Source organism: Theobroma cacao, chromosome 6 (assembly GCF_053813885.1).
Source record: "Theobroma cacao isolate CCN51 chromosome 6, ASM5381388v1, whole genome shotgun sequence".
Classification (NCBI taxonomy): Eukaryota; Viridiplantae; Streptophyta; class Magnoliopsida; order Malvales; family Malvaceae; genus Theobroma; species Theobroma cacao.
In genome coordinates this window covers 24,811,320-24,831,396 of record NC_142644.1, presented here as the reverse complement: position 1 = coordinate 24,831,396, position 20,077 = coordinate 24,811,320, and the positions used below count along the sequence as shown (strand labels likewise).

Here is a 20,077-nt window from a genome sequence, read left to right as displayed (position 1 = left end):
AACTATAAAAAAAATGTAAATAAAATTTACCCTAAAAATTTTTGCCTTAGGAAAGCATTTGTTGTTGGGTTGGATCAAAAAAGGTTTGCCGTCAGTGTTGTTCCTTCCTGCATTACTTTGCCTAAATCTGAGCTTTGTAGCTCTGGCTTGTCTCTTTTCTTTTTGGACACAGTTAAGGAAGACCGGGCCATTGAATCTGTTGTGGCATATTCAAAATGCATTTATCAAGTAATTATTTAAATACTAATCTTCTTCACATTCAACAGTAAGATACTTTCAGGTTTGGTTACATCTACAATAACACCACCTGTCTATTCACAGGCTTCGGTGGAAGCTGATGTTTGAGAGATGGAAGAAGCTACCCAAACCTCAACTCCATGACAGGATCATTTACAGCCAAATATCAGGCAGATATAAAGATTTGTAGCACATAGCCATAGCACGGTACAGTACATCTCGGAAGGTGGTGTTTTGTTAGCTGAGGGCTGAAATTCAGCTGAACATGGTGCAATTATCAGAGCTTTGTCATTTTTATGATTGAATAGCTTCCATTGGACAACCTATAAATAAAAAGCAAGTTATGACAATTATTTTGCTACAAAACCTAAAGAAACATAATAGTATTAGGTATTGAAGATACATACTACAAAAGTGGTGCGGTTCCAGAGTAGAGTTAGCTAAACAAATGTTGTCATCAGTTTGAGCTTAATCTTGATTTCCCATTTTTCTGCCTGCACAGAGCATAAAAAAGGAAAGGGTGAAACACAAGTGGTGCCAACAAATTTAGAAACCAGGATTTAGAAGATGAGCAACCAACCAAAATGAATCCTTCTTTTCCTGAGCTAATAGCTCTTCAAAAGAAATGTCAGCAAATTCAGTGTCTGTGCCTTCCATCAGCTCACCAGACTTGGACTTCAACTCCATGCAAGCACCAATTTCAAGCATCTGAGAGAGAGAGATCAGAACCATGACAATGATTCTTTTAATTGCCAGAAGAGACCAGATAAACATGGGGGACGAAAAGGACATCTCAATGATCCTTTGTACTCATTTATGTGGAGAATTAGAAGGACAACTGAACAAGACCTCCCCGTTCTCTTGGTCCCTCACATTAATTCTGTGTGGATGTCCTTTCTTTCTTTTTTTCTTTTTTGTTGGGTGAGGGGGGAGAAGTTGTTTCCAACTATAGAAAAACAACATATTGGAAGAGACATATAGCAGAAGTCCTAACATCTTTTAACTTTTTTAACCCAGATTAAGTTCATAACAAAATTGAAGCCCATGACACTAGCTGTTGAGTTGCAAGTACAGAAGGGCAATGACTGACAAAAGAAAGTTCCATGAAACACAATATGAAGTTCCAATGTTGGAAAGAAGCCACTATAAATTACTGCCAAAAGAAGTGATGGAGACGACCTTCATTAGCAATAATTTGAGCAATTAAGTTCTGTTATCCTTCCTCAGAAACTTTATTGACAACAGAATTAACAAAATTTACAATAAACAAACTATCAGAATGCAGGTCTGAACTGTACCTTCTTATATGCCGGTGATAGTTTAAGTTGTTGTTGGAGCCAATTATAGACAAATGCATCCTCTTCTAATCTCTTCTGTTCCATTTCTAGCTTGAATATCTAAACAAGCAAATCTATCCAATTTTAGAGGAGATCAAGATGAATGATAACAAGCAGTTCATGCCAGAAGCTTAAGTTTATCTCATATGGTTGCTGACCTGTTGCCTCAGGCGATCAAATGAAGATCGATCTGCTTTGAAAAGTAGAGCCTTTGTTATTGTAAACTTACGTTTGATGACCTCAGACCTACGGTAGGATCATAGCAAGGAAATCAATCATGCCAATATTCAAAGGACAGATTAATGGTGAAAAATAATGAAAAAAAACCAGTGGTGATGTCAAAATTTAAAATATGGGGAAAACATTAAAAAGCACTATGTTTTAAGGAGAGAAGAAAGAAAATAGAAAAATATTTCAAAATTCTGATATTGCATTCTGGAAAATCTCATAGATAGTACCAGTACAATTTGTGAGTAGGAGATGATAAAATCAGTTTAGAATTTGTCTAACAGACAGAAGACAAGTACTTAGGACTTGAAAGGGAAAAAAAGGAGTGAGCAGCTTATCACATAGATCAATACTAAGAAGCATATTTTCCACAAACAATAACAACAAAGCTAAAAGGAAATAATTGAAAAGCAAAACCAAAGGTCTAGATTCCTAAAACATGAAAATGACAATGAACTTACTTGTGCTGCAGTTCATTTCTGGCCTCAATCAAGCAATTAGCAAACTCTCCAACCTACATAAGTGAAAAATAGTATGTTAGAATTGTTGCATATTCAACCCCACAACTAAATTTCCAACATATATACCAGAATAAAAAGAGGCAGGGGGGATCAAGGCATGTCATAGCTTATCAATGCTACTACTAACAAATTCTTAGATAACTTTATAGCGTAATTTGAAATCTTCTTCGGAAATTCTGATATCGAGAAGTGCGTAATATGAAATAAAAGGCATGAGTTAAACTAGTGCAGGTTCATGTTTTCAAGTATAAATAGACCAAAAAATGTTTTTAAAAAGTTGCAAAAACAAAGGGCATGAAGAGAATAGTACAAATTTATTATCTAGCACTATGATGCTATATAACAAAAAGAAGAAAATACTAGATTGTAGTTCATTAGCCCAAATACTTAACATACCTTGTGATTGTCAGAAACTAAAAGCAGAAAAAAATTAGGATTTTGGGTATAAGCATTTGAAACTTCAAATAATGCAGCATACAATATCAGATACTGAGCCTAAAAACACATTTCATGTGGGGGAAGTTACATTCAATCAATTCTTGAGATGCCATATGAAAAGCACACATCTTTATTTAAGTGTAAATGGTTGTCTAAACGATGATGTTGGGATGCAAGGATCTCAGATTGAACTGGGCTTAAACTTGAGAGCCTTGAGTTGGTGTGAAGGTGTAAGTCTTACCATTCTTTATAATATTGGTACAACTGAATCTCCATAGCACTGATTTATCAGCTCAGAAATGCACCAGTCAAATTCAATACAAAAGTAAATGGCCCTACATTCCCACCTTATAGCAGTTCTATGTTTTAAATCAATTTCCAAGCAACAAAAATAATATAATTACTCTCATAAGTAGCTGGAAACAATTGTATTGAATACCAAAATCTTCTTTGCTCCTGAAAGTTTCTAGAGAAACACATCCATTTGGCCTATAAAATTTTCAATTCATTTGATGCTTCCAGCAGATGGCTTGCAGAAGCAAGTGAAAGCTCTAACTCCCAGAATCCAAGATCTACAAGTAAACACTTGAATCCACACAAACTTCACTGAAATCCTCAAGTTTCCCTTTATCAAATCCTCTGAGAACATAAAACTAGCCTTGTACTTTCTGTTATTCAATAGGAATGACGAAAAATTCCCTATGATCTCCTTGAACTAGCAACTTTCTATGAGGCCCACATTTTTTAAAGAATAGTTGTAGAACTTGACTCATGCTTAACCTAGAAGTCCAGGGACTAATTCAGAATCTATCTTCTCAAACTCTTTCCATAAATTAGCAACATACGATTATAGCCCCACCAAAATGAGAAAATGAGTCTTTCTCAATTGCTGGCAGACAAGAAACCAGAAATTTAGTGCTTTCTCAGAAACAAGGCAACTACTTATTCTAATGGCAATATTCTTAAGAGCACAATCTCACATTCAGCATGTCTGAAATTTCATCAGAGTTATAATTCATATCTAAATGACAAAATTTTAAATCAGTGCTCTACAGAGCAAGCCAAATAAGATGAAAACAATCAACCAAAGGGTTTGAGGATCATCTTAACTAACGGAAACTAAACCCTAGTATTCAAGTTATGTCCAAATGTGGCCTAGGTTTCCTCAAATGAGTTTGTACCTTTATTCACGCAAAAGTTTTCAAATTCTATTCCTTTATAACATCTTGTTGCAGAAAAGAAACAAAGAAAGTCATAAAGAATTCCGAAGTGGATAATCTTACCTCAATGTAAGCAAAGAAAAGAAGTTTCAACTATAGCTTGGAATGAGAAAAGGCTTTACAAATTGTTGTCCAACTAGCCTAAAGAAAGTTAAAGAACTAAAAAAGCACTTAAAGATATCTTAAAACACAAGCAACAACGGGAATTTCTTTACTATAAAGATAGCCCATATATTAAAGCAGCGTTCAAAAGAAAAATCTTAAACTACAATAAATACAGATTACAGAAAGTGTAACCTTTATTATTACTGGCTAAATAAATCAACAGATAAAATAACCATGAAAAATCAAAATTACGAAGTAATAATAAAAAGAAAAAACAAGAGAGAGAGAGAGAACCGACCTGAGCCAATGTTAATCCTTGGTTTTCATGACACTTAACAAGCTGATCATACTGTTGTTTGATTTTCCTTTGCGTGGCACTGCTCGTCGATGTAAAAGGGTACAAGCAAACCAGCTCCGGCTTGAGCCGAGGACGCGGACAACCCTGACCCGATTCTTCCCTTTTCTTTTTCTCTTCCTCAACAGAACTACACCTTTCTTCCCCATTTTCTTCTTCACCTTTGGAATTGAATCTCTTCTTCTTCCCCCTTTTCTTCTTCTTCTTCGTCCTCTGATCCCCACTTTCCGATTCACAGCGTTCCACTTCTCGACCAGACCCGACTTGGCCCTTATCTCCCCTTCGTTGATTTTCACCGGTAAACAAACCAGCCCATTTTGTAGAATCAAAAGGCAAGATCTCTAGAAGAAGCGAATGGTGCAAATGGGTCGGGTCATTTTCCCGGGTTTGGGGTTTTTTATCAACAATATCTGAGAGAGAGCGGTTCAAAAGGGCCGGTTCATTCTCGGTTTTTCCTTCTTGCTGTTGTTGTTGTTGTTGTTTATGGAGATTTTTATAGTAGAAAGAAAAGAAAAAGAATAAGAAAGAAAGAGCGAAGGAGAAGAGAAAGAAGAAGAAAAACATTTGGAGCGATTGTTTTGGTTTTGGTTTAAGTTTTAAACAAACTAAATATAAAAAGGAAAGGAATGCTACAGTTTTATCTTAAGCTAAAATGAAGACGAAGATGATTTGAAGGTTTAGCCGCCATTAAAACGCGTCATCACGACAGACAGAGAGAGAGAAAAAGTGTTAGGTGTTCTTTTGTGAGATAAAAAGTTGAGCTTTAATGTTCCTAGTACTACAGCCCAAGGCAAGGCACTGAAACTGTTTTCTTTCCAAGTTCTATGCGATAATGTTCGTTTTCAACAGTCTGGGGTGATAAATTTGGCAAGTGCTTTTAAAGCCGTTGATTAAGGGGAAGGATCATGCGGTCAACTAATATGGTCAATCACAGTGTGTCGGTTTTGGTTTGTTTAGCTCGGTTGATTATGAGTGAGTAAATTCAATCCAGATGAATTACTCATTCAAAGTAAATATTCGATTTAATTATTGTTTTGGTCGGTTCTCGATTTTAAAACTTTTAAATCAATCCATCAAAAAATTAAATTAAATTTTTATATATTTATATGTATATTAATATATATAATATTTTCATATATATTAAAAAGAATTGATAGTAAACTTAATTAATAATATACTTAAAATATATTAAGATATTATATATACATATACAAATCATAATTATAGTAATTTAATATTTTATATATATATTTATTTATAAATTTATATTAAGTTAAAATTACAAGTTATATATTTTAAATGATATAACTTATACGTTAATATTATAATATTTGATAGTAAATATCATACATATTAATTTATTATAATTGTTACACTTTAGTAATGTTTCGTAATATAAAAATATTATGAATATATATAATTGTATAAATATTATATATATATTTAATTTATACATAAATATTACTATAATTTATCATAAATTTATTTATATAATTACACTTAATAAATTTATTAATTATTATCTTAGATTTTATAATATATTTTTTAGAATTTGTTGTTTTTTATACAAACTTTGATATAAAATATTATAACATATAAGTTATGTCATTAATTATATATATATATATAATAAAGTAATATGTTATATATACATATTTAATTTATACATAAATATTACTATAACTTATAATATATTTTATTTATATAATTACACTTAATAACTTTATTAATTATCACCTTAGATTTTATAACATATTATTTATAATTAGTTATTATTTATACAAACTTTTATATAACATTATAACATGTAACTTGTATCCTTAATTATATATATAATAAAGTAATATATTATACATACATATATTTAATTTATACATAAGTATTACTATAACTTATAATAAACTTTATTTATATGATTACACTTAATAAGTTTATTAGGTATTATCTTAGATTTTGTAACATCTTGTTTATAACTAGTTGTTATTTATACAAACTTTAATATAAATCATTATAACATATAAGTTATATTATTAATTTCATATATATATATATATAATTACAGATGAAGTTTATAAATTTTAATATTATAATTTGTAAAATAAAAGTGATAAAATTTTGGTCCATTGGTCCAAAACTGAACCAACCAAACCAATTCTATATTTGATTAATTTTGATCGATTTTTTAAAAATAATTAGTATATTTGGTCTTTAAGTATGGTGGATCAAACCACTCAATCTACCCATTTGCTTACCCCTACAACTGATTGCCTCTCGTAATTAATTTCTTAAGTAGCTATGTTTTTTAGTAAGTGAACGAATAAACAAATTCAAAACTAAGATTTTGGCTTAACCTCTTGAAATTTGCTTAGCTTTAAAGTCTTAAGTTTTTGTTTTAGTAGCTATAAATTTATAAAATTTTTATTTTTTATTATATTCAATCAAATCTTATATTTTAATTTTGAGCAAAATAAATCTTTATGACTAATGATGAATTAATTGTCATTAATCAAAATACCATTTGTCAATGTTATACTTACATGACGTTAATGTGACATTAACATAGAAGATAAAAATGTCATATGGTTATACCATTACGTCACATCAGCATATTATATTATCTTCTACTATAACATATCAATATGTCATGTCAATACCACGTGATATAAAAAATTATCAGAGTCATTTTAATTAACAATAGATAGTCAACCATTATGAGAGTTTATTTAGATAAAGTAAAAGGATAAAGACTTGATTAAACATAATAAAAAGTAAAAAATTATTTAATTTTTTTAAATAATTCAAAAACTTCTTTTAAATATTATGCTTATTTTATATGAATTTTATTTAAAAAAAAAAGAGACGAAAGACCATGTTGTTTAAAATATTCAAGATAACACGAAATGATCTTTTTGTTATGATTTTATTTTTTATTTTCATGATCTTAATCAATAATGAGAAAAAGACATTGTTATTTCAAATTTTGTTACTATTATACTCTCATACTTTTAATAATGTAAAAATATTTGAGCTTTACTCACTAAACATGCATGAAAGATATAAAAGTGAATTCATATATGAAAATGATAACCAAAAAATAAAAGGGGACTGAGATGGAAAAAAGCAAACTTTCCTTTCTCAACCATCATGGATATATTGATTTTTTTTATCAATACCCCTAATGTCATGAGTCGACAACAAAAGAAATTCACGTAAGTGAAAAATTAAGTAGATTTTGATCTGTAATTTCAACTTAAAATACATGTATGTTAGATGAATAAAAAAATTTATTTTTATATTAAAATTTATATATTTTTTATTAATGTGAAATTCGTGATATCAACATTATGCTATGACACAATGAATGGTTAAGAATTTTTAAATTTGAGCAGATATAACTTTGCTAAAAGGGGAAAGGAGGAATCCTTTGTAACAAGAAATGTCAAATTGATAGTCTTAGCCTTCAATTGGTTTGGAAACTTGAAAAGAATGGAAGAGCAGAGCACGCTAACACTTAAAGCCAAGAAACAAGGGTCTTTAAACAAGAAAAAACCATGTGCGCGCCTTCTAGTCAAAAGACTACATTTATGTCTCGACCAATTGGTTTTGATCAGCAAATCTTCTTAAAATTAATTAAGTTATATTCTTGACCCTTGCCTTTATTCTTTGATTGCTGCCATCAGACTGTGCATCACACACCTCCAAAATATATATATATATATATATATATATATAGAAGAGGTCATCCATTCAAAAGGTGGAGCCCGCCGTTGAAAGGGTTTGGGACGCAATGCATGAAGCGATTATAAACGTCTACAATTGCAGAGGTCAAAGAGAAGAAAGCTACAAGTAATAGACTTGAGGGGGGGGGGGGGGGGGGGGGTTCCAAATTACCATTCTAATTGAGTTAATAGACTTAAGCATTTTACGCAATCTGATTTGATTATTATGGTAAAACAATTGGCTAACCCTTTTTGTTCTGCCACTTTCCCAAAATAGTTGTCCAAGCATGCATGCGTTGGCCTTTGGAAAAAACTCAAAAAAGAACAAAAAATTGGTCTGAGAGAAATAGCCAATTTAAAAGGGTATTGGGTTGGGTTTGCAGATACTAGGCTGGCTTTAGGCTGAGGTCTTCACCCTTGATGAGCTTGTTGAGTTTTCATCCTTTGATTAGCTTGCTTTCACTTTGATGGGCCTTTAGGGAAGAAACCCCATGAGCAGTTCAGGCAAGCAGTCAAGCGCCCGTTAAGCTCTCAACTTTTAAATTCTATGTAATCCAATGTTAAATGGAATAGTAAATTTCTAAACTTGCCTCCTTCAGTTTCACAAGGAAGTTCAAACTTCTTTTATATTTAAGCGTTGACATGGGAGTTTGAGTGGAATGGATAGATACATTTAAGTTCAGTCAACCCAATTACTAGATGGCAAAAAGACAGAAAAAAGCTTCACTAGGACTCACAGATGGTGTCATATGGTCATTAATAAATAACTCGTACAATTAGTTATAATTGAAGTGCTGAAAGCAAGCCGACATAGTTCTTGGATTCTTTCGAGTAAGATTATTAAAGGATTTGTAGCAAAAAATTTGCCTCACATGGTTACTGGACCCAATGATAACATATTTTATACACTATGCACAGAATATATATTTTCAACCAGCTCTTTGATTTGCATCTAAGGAACTTGAGTTTTGTCTTTTTTTTTCTTATTTTTAATATCCAATTCCCCCACCCTCCATGTGTTCTCAAAGATGTTGGCTTGGTGCTATGAAAGGGCAAGCACAGTTCACTTTATGATACATTACGACTTGGTCAGAAGATATTAGCACACTCAGCAGGAAAGGGCAGTTAAGTAACGAATGCGCTTCACTGGCATGGGGCAAGTTGGATTGAAAATATGAAAATCATGTTAGTGATCATAATAGGTAAAGAAAGTTACTGGAGACAATCTGAAAAACTTAATTTTATTCTCAAATATTCTTGCACGAACAAAGCAATGAAGGAATTGCTTCCCAGGAAGTTAAAATAGATTACAAGGCATAAACTTTGGTAGAAACCAGAGGGTTTCCATATCCTAAAAACCAAAACATTTGCACATGGATTCAGTACACCTATCGTCTCAATGCGCTTCTACTGACCTCATCAATTCTTCGAATTCTCTGTATCACGCAGGGAACAAACATTGTATATATACATAGAGCTTATCTGCAATCATTTCACAATCGATATGAGCTTTTACCAAGGGGTGTGTTGTGTATTTGTACAACTTCACCCTGGAAAAGCTAAAACAAATGGTTGTGATCTTGGAGTGTGGACTTAGTTTACCCAGAAAAGAAAAATGCTGAATGGTATGTCTGATTGAGAGAAAATGAATTGAGACCCCTGTTTATTTCATGTACTTTTGATGCGTTGCATCAGCTGCAAATGACCTCCACAGAGAGTTTCTTCATGACACTAGGACATGGGTCTCCTCCAAACATTTCAGGTGCTACAGTCACCGAGCAGAAGTTCTGCCCAACACAAAGCTGCAAGGACAAAGACATAGGTCAATGTTTATGAAGCAATGAAACAAAGTGCTGTAAAAAGAGAAAAGACAAGGAAACTCAGGTACTATTATTATTTTGGGATGGTATAGGTAACTCAGATACTTTGGTGTGTATATCCAAAGGAGGAGGATAAAGAGATAGCGGTGGGGGAATTCATAGACTTGAATTACTTATGGGATTATATATAAAGGGCAATTAGAGAAGAAATCAACAATTGCTGGACAAAGCTTAAAGCCTGCGTAAGATACTAGTAAAACCCCAAGAGTCACCATTCCAAATATAAAAGAAGATGAAACAACATAAGCAAGTGTAGCATACCCTATTAAAAGCATCATAAGAGTGGTGAGCATGGCAGCTTCCTTCACGGTAGCTTCCACAGGCCCCTTCTGGCGTTCCAAAGCTGGCAAACTTTACTGCCGAGATTTTCTGCCCAGCATCGCACTCTAAATGAACTTTTGGCCTTAGAGGTTTGTTGACTTTACCAGAGGCTTGCATCTGGTAATTCATAAGAGTTGGTTGCCACTCATAGATATCAGCACAAACACTGTCAGTTTCTCTGCGGACCAGAGAAATTGCATTGGGGTCACCACCCCATTCCTCAAACACAACCAACAAATTCCCTGTTGGGTTGAGCCATGAACGAGGAATGTGATACCTAAATATCAATTAGTGACCACAAATCAGTTTATCAACAATTCCACGCTTGTAAGAGAAACTGTAAAGCAGATTAGTTTGTTCTCTTACCATCCTTGAGAGGCCTCTCCACAATTAGTTCTACATTTCTTCTCATCATATGTTCCAGCATAATTACAGTCACCACAATTGCCAGATGCTTTATATGCAGGCCAGTGGCGTCCAATGCTCTGTCCATTTATCCAAATCTGACCTTTCCCCATACTGTGCATATCTAAAGCCAACGGAGCATTTCCAGCTGGAGCATTGAAAGTTGTCTGCAAAATTAATGCAGATGTCAACAAATGCAGACTAAAGGTGGTGTTCAGGTGCATTTTTATTTCTATGAAATTTTTTCTAATGAAAATACAGTACAGTCAAAATTGTCAGCAATTCTTTTTATGACCGTAGGACACCATCAGCTTTAGGCTCAAACAGACCCAGGCTTAAGTAATGACCAAAACAATATTCATGCTTCCCATGCATTTTTTGTAGAAATATATGTGGTATTTTAAGAATATTGTATTTTGAGATACTTACTTTATACCACATCAGTGGCTGCCTTCGTGCAACAAAGGACCCCTGTGCCCACTCCACTGAGGAACTACCACTTAGTGAATGAAGATTCAATGCTTCTCCTTCAAGGCCAATCTGCAAGGGGATAAATAACCATATAACTCTCTAGCACATCAGGACAATTAGAGAATAAATACTAGTATGCAAGAAAAAGACCTTGTAAGACCATTTCTGCCATGAGAGATCTCTCCTTCCCTCATTGAGACCATTCAATGTAACCGGGCCAAGAATACCAGCATTCCATGTCTCAAAATGTGGACCAACATTCTGCACTCAAACCACAAAATCAATCTTTCATGAACAAATTTCTATGGCATGAGGCTGTCTGCACAGAGAGAGAGAGAGAGAAGAGAGCTTACTGGGAGACCAACAGCAATACTCAAAAGTGAAATTTTGTTGACACCAGCTCTCAAATTAACACCTTGGCTGAATGTTAGTTTGGGGAATTCAAGACTTCCATAGGCACTTCCTGACAAATTTAATTAGTGGGAAAAGAAAAAATATCAGGGGCACCGCAACGCAATTTGGTGCTGTTGACCTACATTAGGTAGTCTGAAAGTAAAACCAAGGACATCTAAACTCCTGTTTGTACGTGTTTTTTGTCAACTTAGCACCATTTCTTCATGCTTTAGTTTACCGCCTATTGAAATTTAAAGTTGTATATTAACTTGCATGGCCAGGTATTACGATTTACATACTACTCTTTTCCATTTTTCTTAAGATAACTTCCATATAGCAACTTAAGTCACAAACCAAAATATAAACCAACAATAAGCCCACCTGATAGTTGACCATTGACAAAAACATGCAAAGCATGGCCAGCTGATAAGATAGTAAGAACAGGAGAGTTTCCATTCTTCAAGAATCCTTCACTGGGGTCAATCTTAATGCTAGGGATGGAAACAGAATGTACACAAAATTTAGAAAGTCAAATACTGGTAATAGAAAAGAGTGCAAATAATATATACATTGGTTTGCAATAAATGAGTTGAATAAAGACAGACGATGCAAATCACAATGATGTATTATTATACACTACTTACTCTGTTGTGTACCACAAATAGTCAGTTGCATCTTTGGTTGTATTTATCTGCTCCAACAATCCGACCATTGTGAATGAACTGTCAACATCCGAAGCTGTCTCTTCACTGAATGCCTGCCAAGAGAACGCTCCATGCATGGGAACAGGAACCATTTTCTTCCGTGCAATTTGGGCACCAACCTATTGTGAAAGTTTGTTATAAAATGTCAAAATTATGTTTATTTCATACTATCAACAGAAGGTGAAAAAATATCATTGGTTGATTCCTTTTTGTACTAGTTTTAGATAAAAACTTCAAAGTGGAAACCATCTAAATGATAAACAAGAGGATATACTGCAAAAATAGTGTTATGATATTAAATTAGATAAAATTTATCTGCAAAATGCTTGGCCAGAAATCAATCTTGACACCGGTATTGGTAAAATATGAACAAAGAAAATTTCATGTCTATCAAATCTTTTTTCTCACCCTTGCAGTGTTATACACAGTATTCTTGCAGTCAGGAAGAATGCTGATAGACCAAGGAGGCAGGTTGTAGTGCATGTTCCCAAAGGCAACTTTTGCAAAAGATCTTGGGTTGTAATTTGCAAGGAAGGCAGCACAACCTCCAGACTGATATTTGAATACATGAGCCTGTATTTTTAGAAAGGAATTTGAAAGTAAGTTTTGCATGCAAACCAATGCAGAGTAGGATTAAGGTTCTCAGAAATATAAGTCAGACTAACCTCCTGATAGTTTCCAAGTCGCATCACAGTGGGATCTCCATTTACTAAAGCTGGTTCACAGAGTTTTATTGCTCTATGCAAATCTTTCAAATGGCCCCATTTGGGTTGCCTCAACAGTCCTGCATGACAAAAAATGGTTCTCCTTCAAATCAATATCAAAGAACTAATCCTTAAAATTTACCCCACTTTCACTCTCTATGAAAGCTAAAAGGCATAGAATGTAGGTTCAGATTAAATAGACAATAAAAACAAGATGGTGCATAACCAACTTGAAAAATGCATCATTGGTACTTCATGCATACCATATTCATCAAGAGGAGCATCATAATCATAGCTAGTAGCAATGAAAGGACCCCCAGCAGTTCGGCCAAAATTTGTTCCTCCATGATACTGGTAATACAAATAACAAGCATATAAGACTCACTCTTCCAAGGATTGAACTTGGTAAATTGAATAAACAATTTGATTACCATATAATAATTAATGAATGCTCCTCCTTTTTGTATAAATCTTGCAACTGAAAATGCCAAGTCTTCAGCAGGTCGGTAAGGAACTGCACCTCCAAACTCAGTATACCTACATCGTAAAGTAAATGAACAATCAACCAGGAGGCACCTGTATCTTCTTGTGAACTTGTAGTTCTTTCAAGCAAGTGAGAGCTACAAAAGATAATCTCTCAAAAAGGCAAAAATATGCTTACCAGCCTGTCCAGGCTTCAGTCCATATCTTTGGTTTGTAGGCCTTGTTAGGAGAAAAGTAGTCACAGTAGAAACCATTGCAGGTGTTAATCTGTTGGAAAAAAATAATATTTAAGAAAACACAATATGAATAATTATAAAGAACACCTCACCTTGCACAGAAACACATGATAAGACTAGATTATTTTATTAGCCAAAAAGGTCAATCAAACGCCTATCTGTTGTGCTTTCATAGAATTGGGTCACAACTTAGAAATACACTACTGCTTTGACATCTCCAAGCATTGACAAAAGCAATGGTATACTTCACCGACACCACTAATTATGTAAGTTCAAATGGGTACAATAATAATTGATGAAAGGAAAATGCTCATCAATATATGATAACAAAAACTGAAAGTCCATAAAGAATAAAATAAAGACACCCTAACAGATAGGACTCGGAAAGAGCAAAGCGGAGCCATGTGAAATGAGAAATAATTATTCATTTCAACCATGACCAAGGAGTAGACAACACAATGTTCACTAGCAAACCCACTAAAGAAGATTGAGCATAATATGACGGCCATTAAGATTGGATATGGAAAATGACAAGAGAAGGTAAAAAGATAAAGGAAAAATGCATAGAACACTCACAATAGGATCGGGTGCATCATCTTGTTTGCACATGACCCATGGGACACCAGTGCCTAGTCCCACAGCCATTTTAGCTGCCCAATCAGTGTAAGCTTTACCGGGTGCCCCAAGTTCATATTCCATGGGTCCATATTCATTTTCAATCTGTTAAAAGCAGAGATCATAAATGACACTTTTTTCTTAGTTTACCACAATGAATTGACAATTAAACCGAGAACAGATAGCGAATATCCACATCTTCAACAGAGAAAACTTCAAACAAAATGTCAGATCGAGAATTTAACTATTACTGTAATGTATCAATTTGCCTACCTGAGATAGAATTATAGGACCTCCTTGAGACTCAAACAACCTTTCAGCTTTCATCATATCCACAATCTTTTCTGTAAATCTTTGCATTTGAGCCTTCATCATAGCAATTCAGTGAGTGAGTATATGTTTCTCAAAAAAAAAAAAACCTTCAGGACAGCAAGGAAAAAAAATCAATTTCCAGAGATTTAATTACAAGATTAAATTAGAAAAGAATACAGATTATTACAATGAAACTTCAGATGGAAGGATGGAAATTGGCTAACCTTGAAAGGTCCATTGTTTGTTCTGAAATTGATACCGGGAATGTACTTCAGCCAAACAGGAAAACCCCTGAAAAATAAAATAAAATAAAAATCAATTACTTAAACTACGCTGTGATTTCTTTAAATTTTAGAAAATAAAATATTTTAGCATTACCCAAAGTTCCACTCAGCACAGACATAAGGACCAATCCTCAGATGAACATAGAGGCCTGCCTGCTGAACCAGCTTAATAAATTTGACCAAATCATAGTTGCCTTGGAAGTAATACTACAATAACCAAAAATAGAAAGAAAATTCAGAATTTCTTACGCAATTTACCGAAAACACAAGCTCTGTAATCAAGAAAAGAGATTTTTTTTTCTTTTCAAAAAGATGTTGCTTTTCATTACTTTGCCAGGTGCAGGCTCATGGCCATTCCAAAAAACATAAGTCTGAATCACATCTAGCCCTCCTTCTTTAGCCTTCTGTACAAGATCTGGCCACATCTGCAACAACCAAAAAGACCCAAATTTAGAAAAAAAGGAATAAAAAATCAAACAACTTAAAGCAAACATAAACATGCTACATTAACAGAATGATGTACCTGTATGCAACTATGCATACAGAAAGAAAGAAACTTTAGAGGCACCCAGATGAAGAAATGCATCAAAAAAAGCTACTAAACTTGGACTTTTGAGGAAATAATGGAGACCGAAGAAGTACATTTTGGAGGGAAAAATAAAACATGAAAGAAAAAGTTCACCTCAGGTGAGCTTCTTGGGTAGTGAATGGATCCAGAAATGAGGATCCTTCTTTGCCCATTAATGGTGATAGCCTTACGGTCATAGGAAACAGAGGCAGAAACTGAACAAACCCAGGAAGCAAACAGAAGAACCAACAGAGCATTCCACATTACAGGAAGCTTGGAGTTGGAGTCCATGGCCACGGCGAAAACAAAAAATGAGCAAATGAGCCTCTAGTTTAAACAAAGCAATGCCCTTTTTTGCCTTGTTCTTTCTCTAGTACACTTTATTCTATTCTTCTCTATCTAGAGATTAGAGAGGAAAAAAAAGTTCAAGGAGAAAAAGAGAAAAAGAGAGGGAGAGAGACAAGTAAACAAAACAGCTAGCTGTTATGCCTTTGTTTGCCCAGTTGAGCTCCCCCGTTTTTTCTAATGGAAAATGAGGGACAGTAAAGGGGAAAATAAGCTAAGGCCTAGCACACTAGTCTCGGTAATGTGCTAGTTTTTGTAGGTTTTTTTTTTTTCTTTTCTTTTCTTTTCGTTGGGTTTGTTGATCAAATGAGAGGCTTGGTTTTTGCAATGAGTGAAGAGGATTTGCAGCTGCATTTAAACACGGAAGCATGGGGGGTTTGAAAGTGAAATGTGGGACCCTTTTGACGGCCTTTGGACCCCACTCTTCATCGTCACTTTTTACACTTACGCGGAGCTTCAATCCAATGAGGCAATCAAGTTTTTTGTTCAATTCCTTTGTCTTTTTTTTTTTTCCATCCTTTGTATTTTTCGAAAATTATTAGTATGGGTTAATTATAGTTTAATTGATTAAAAATAATTACTGTAACAAAGCTAAAGGTCTGTTTGGCTGTACAAAAAACCTGAGGCATCTAATCTTTCTAACCCCTATTTTTGGCGTTTTTGAAAACACAAAGATTCTCTCCACACAATCCCAATAAGGTCGGTTCTAATCAATCAAAACATAAATTTTATCCTTACGTTTTACTTCATCTCACATCCACTCGCTATCACCGCGCGTGAAAAATATCAAAGCACAACATCAAAGTGTGAAATACAGAAAAAAAAAAAACAAAGTCGGGGTATAGGGTACAGGGTACTCGGTGCGAAGATATTTCCCCTTCTTACTTATTTTAAGACCATTAATTAGAACCAGGCCAGGCATGGTATAATTATTGACAGTTGAGTGCAGGTGTAGTACCGGCGCGTGGAAGGACATAATTTGGTCTCGGAAGCTACGATAAAAAGTTTGGTTGGGAAATCAACAAAAAAAATTGTGTCTGGTGTTAATTTTGGTCACGGGGGATTAGTTTTGGTTCGTCGAATGAAGACCGCACAAATACAAGAAAGGCCGCACTGTATACCTGCTCCCGACTTTTTAATTTTTTTTAAATAATTGAGGAGGGGATTTGAATATATTTTTTAAAAAATCTTACATCAATCAATAAATTTTTATTTAAAATTTTAATTTAAATAGATTTACATTTTGAATGATGTCAATAAAAATTAATGAATATTTAGATATAAGATTTCCTATTATAATATACGAAATAACTTAGTGAATCCTTATTCTTATCTGCTACATAAATGAGCATGCGCAATTGGGTTAAATTTCCTATCCCGATAACTCTAATTGTATTGGAGCATTTGACTAATTAATTGATACATGATCTTTTTGTCAAATACTCTTCCTCTAATAAAAAAAAAAAACTCTAGTTACACAATCACTGCAAATTTAGTTATTAAAAAGTAATTGATTTAAAAAAATGAGATGAATTATAACATTATTTTATTTTAATTTGTTTTAAACAATTACATCCGAATTGTACTTTTATTTCCTAAACTAATAGAATGTCCTATTGGAAATTCGAATTGTCAAAAAAAAATTATAATATTTTTAAAAATATAAATAAATTTTTATTCTTTTATCACATTGAATCAAATTCTTCTATTTTATTTTGAACAAAATAAATTTTTATTAATTAATTATCATTAATCAAAATAATGCTTGTTATTTTTTATTTCACATGATACAGTGTGACATATTGATATATTATAATAAATGATTACATAATATTGATATATCATGATATTGTAATCACGTGTATTTTTACTTTTCATATCAACATCATATCAATGCCGCATATGATTAGTTATAAGAATTTTATTCGGTTCAAAATAAAATATATAATAAAAATTAAAAAAAATTAAAAATTTTTAAATAATTCAAAAACTTTTTAAAAAATTAGATTTTTTTTAACGCAAAGAATTGAAGTGTTGTTGAATTTAGCCCATTTCCACTATTTCTTTTATCAATACAACTAAGTACAAGCTTCGTTACAATTTATAAAAACAAAAATTCTTAATTTATGAGTGATAAAATGTATCGGCCAAACAATATCATTAATCAGAATATCTGGACCCATTATCATTAATAACCCTTGAACGAAGGAAAAAGAGCTTCCAAAGTAGTATAGATTCATAGATTTAAGGGTTGAACTTGAAAGTTGAAACTTCCTAATACATTGGGGGTACAAATTTACTGAAAAAAAATTTGATGAAGAAAAATAAATAAAATTTAGTGCCGTTGGCATCAAGTCAAGCAGCAAGAAATATCTAATTACTAGCATAAGCTGGTCCTGGAAAAATATAAAACCTAACTGGCATAAACTATAAAGCTCCATGTGAATAATATGGCATGATGGGTTTGAGGTTAGTTAGTAGATTTAATTGTCCGTTACTATCAGAACAACTACCGCATTTAATAATAATAAAAGAAGTCAAATTGACTACTTTCTATCCAATTCTTCATTATTGAAAATAATCAATTTTATTTTATTTTTGTTAGCAACCATTAATAAAAATTTCTCTTTAAGCTTATTCTTAACGAGAACAATTACCAGGAATCGCCCTTTTTTTTTTTTTTTTGCTAACACCACCCCCCAAATTGATATGAAGTGGCACATATTATATATCTTTAAACTTATTGTATATTTTAATCAATGAATCACTCTCAATTGCCAATATTTTGGAGTGATTCCAAAGTACATGTTCTTTCTTTGGGTATAATTACTACAATTATATATACAGACTTTTTTCTAAGGTTCTAATTCCTTGCAGTAAGGGGGAATAAACTAGACAAACTATTGATGATTTCTTCATGATAAACTTCTAAAATTAGCTGTAATTATTTATAACAAAAATGATCTATACTTGCCATTTCTTTCAATGCACTCAAGCCTCTTAAAAGGGGTGATTCATAAAACAAGCTGTCGGTTGGGTATTTCCTAGTATCATAAAGTAAATTGAGGGGCTATAATAAAAAGTGCTTTTAAAGTGTAAACAGGAATATGACTAAATAAATTTTCATAGTTTTAACTAGTTATTCACGTCAGCTTAATGAAAAGAATTGGTTTTAAGAGGGGAATGAACTTAAATATATGATAATTCAACTGACACCCTTCTCTTTTACATGTTTACACTCGCAGAGTGGAAAATAAACCCAATTTCTTTTAGTGATGGGAAATGATACTCTAACAATATTTAAGGCCTTTATAATTAAATAAATGAAATTGCCATTAATTATTTTAATAAAATTTATTCTATTTTATGTATAATAATCAACGGGATTTAAAATTTGGTATGAACTCAAACAGGGTATCTCGACACGCGTTAGGGTCATAGAAATTAGGTCCCAACTTCACCAAATTAATAATTAAAGGATTCAAGTCGTTGGATGCACTGCTTAACCCCTCTATTATTAATAATTCATATGTGTATGTTGCTATCTATAGAGCACTGATTGAAGATGAAGAACCTTTCACTTTCAGAAACCATAAAAGGAATAAGATAGTTTACTTGCCGGGGAGAGAAAGCTGAACAGAAAGCAAAAAAACATAGAAAGGTTTTTATGAATATTATAATTTTAGGTTAGCATTTTCCGTTAGAAATCCCATAAACTAAGCAAAGATAAAAAAGAAAAGGGATTGCATGCACGCTTCCTCCGCCCTCGAAACCGAGCATGATTACAAACACCCACCTCCTCAAAAGCTCCAAAGATTCAACCAAATCATGATTTCGTGACAAGTAGTATTTCTTAGATAAATGATCTTTCAATCAAAACCCTTATTAGGAAAATGCTGGATAAGACACGTGATTAGCTTGATGATTTAAAAGCCTAATCACAATTAGGGGGTGTGAAACTATACCTCCCATACATATATATATATATATATATGCTCAAAATAATAATGTATAAGAACGTATTATAAATAATGGACAATTTTTATGCATAAGAGTACCCTATCACATTGAATCTATAATCGTTTAATGCATGTATTTAGAAATGAAACAACAATAATGTAGGTGTATGAAGTATGAGAAACTTGTTTTTGGCTTTGTTGTAAGATAACAAGGTATACCAAGACAGTGTTTCAAAA

The 20,077-nt window shown here is 33.0% G+C and overlaps 2 protein-coding genes across 2 annotated transcripts; both read right to left on the bottom strand.

Annotated features, from left to right (window-relative positions):
• Window positions 1–232: 232 nt before the first annotated feature.
• On the bottom strand, window positions 233–5,264 carry LOC18596133 (CA-responsive protein). Its single transcript, XM_007024414.3, has 7 exons — window positions 4,385–5,264; window positions 2,264–2,316; window positions 1,733–1,820; window positions 1,536–1,634; window positions 818–945; window positions 645–731; window positions 233–560 (listed from the first exon to the last, which is right to left on the bottom strand). Exons 1-6 carry the CDS (start codon window positions 5,003–5,005, stop codon window positions 695–697), a joined length of 1,026 nt encoding a protein of 341 aa, XP_007024476.2. The 5' UTR covers window positions 5,006–5,264; the 3' UTR covers window positions 233–560; window positions 645–694.
• A 4,123-nt stretch (window positions 5,265–9,387) lies between these two features.
• BGAL1 (beta galactosidase 1) lies at window positions 9,388–16,204 on the bottom strand. Its single transcript, XM_018123450.2, has 19 exons — window positions 15,651–16,204; window positions 15,298–15,393; window positions 15,063–15,175; window positions 14,909–14,975; window positions 14,646–14,738; window positions 14,334–14,477; window positions 13,700–13,788; window positions 13,470–13,575; window positions 13,302–13,389; window positions 13,000–13,118; window positions 12,743–12,907; window positions 12,275–12,453; window positions 12,012–12,121; window positions 11,591–11,700; window positions 11,388–11,498; window positions 11,196–11,306; window positions 10,728–10,933; window positions 10,302–10,638; window positions 9,388–9,962 (listed from the first exon to the last, which is right to left on the bottom strand). Exons 1-19 carry the CDS (start codon window positions 15,825–15,827, stop codon window positions 9,852–9,854), a joined length of 2,532 nt encoding a protein of 843 aa, XP_017978939.2. The 5' UTR covers window positions 15,828–16,204; the 3' UTR covers window positions 9,388–9,851.
• Window positions 16,205–20,077: the final 3,873 nt, after the last annotated feature.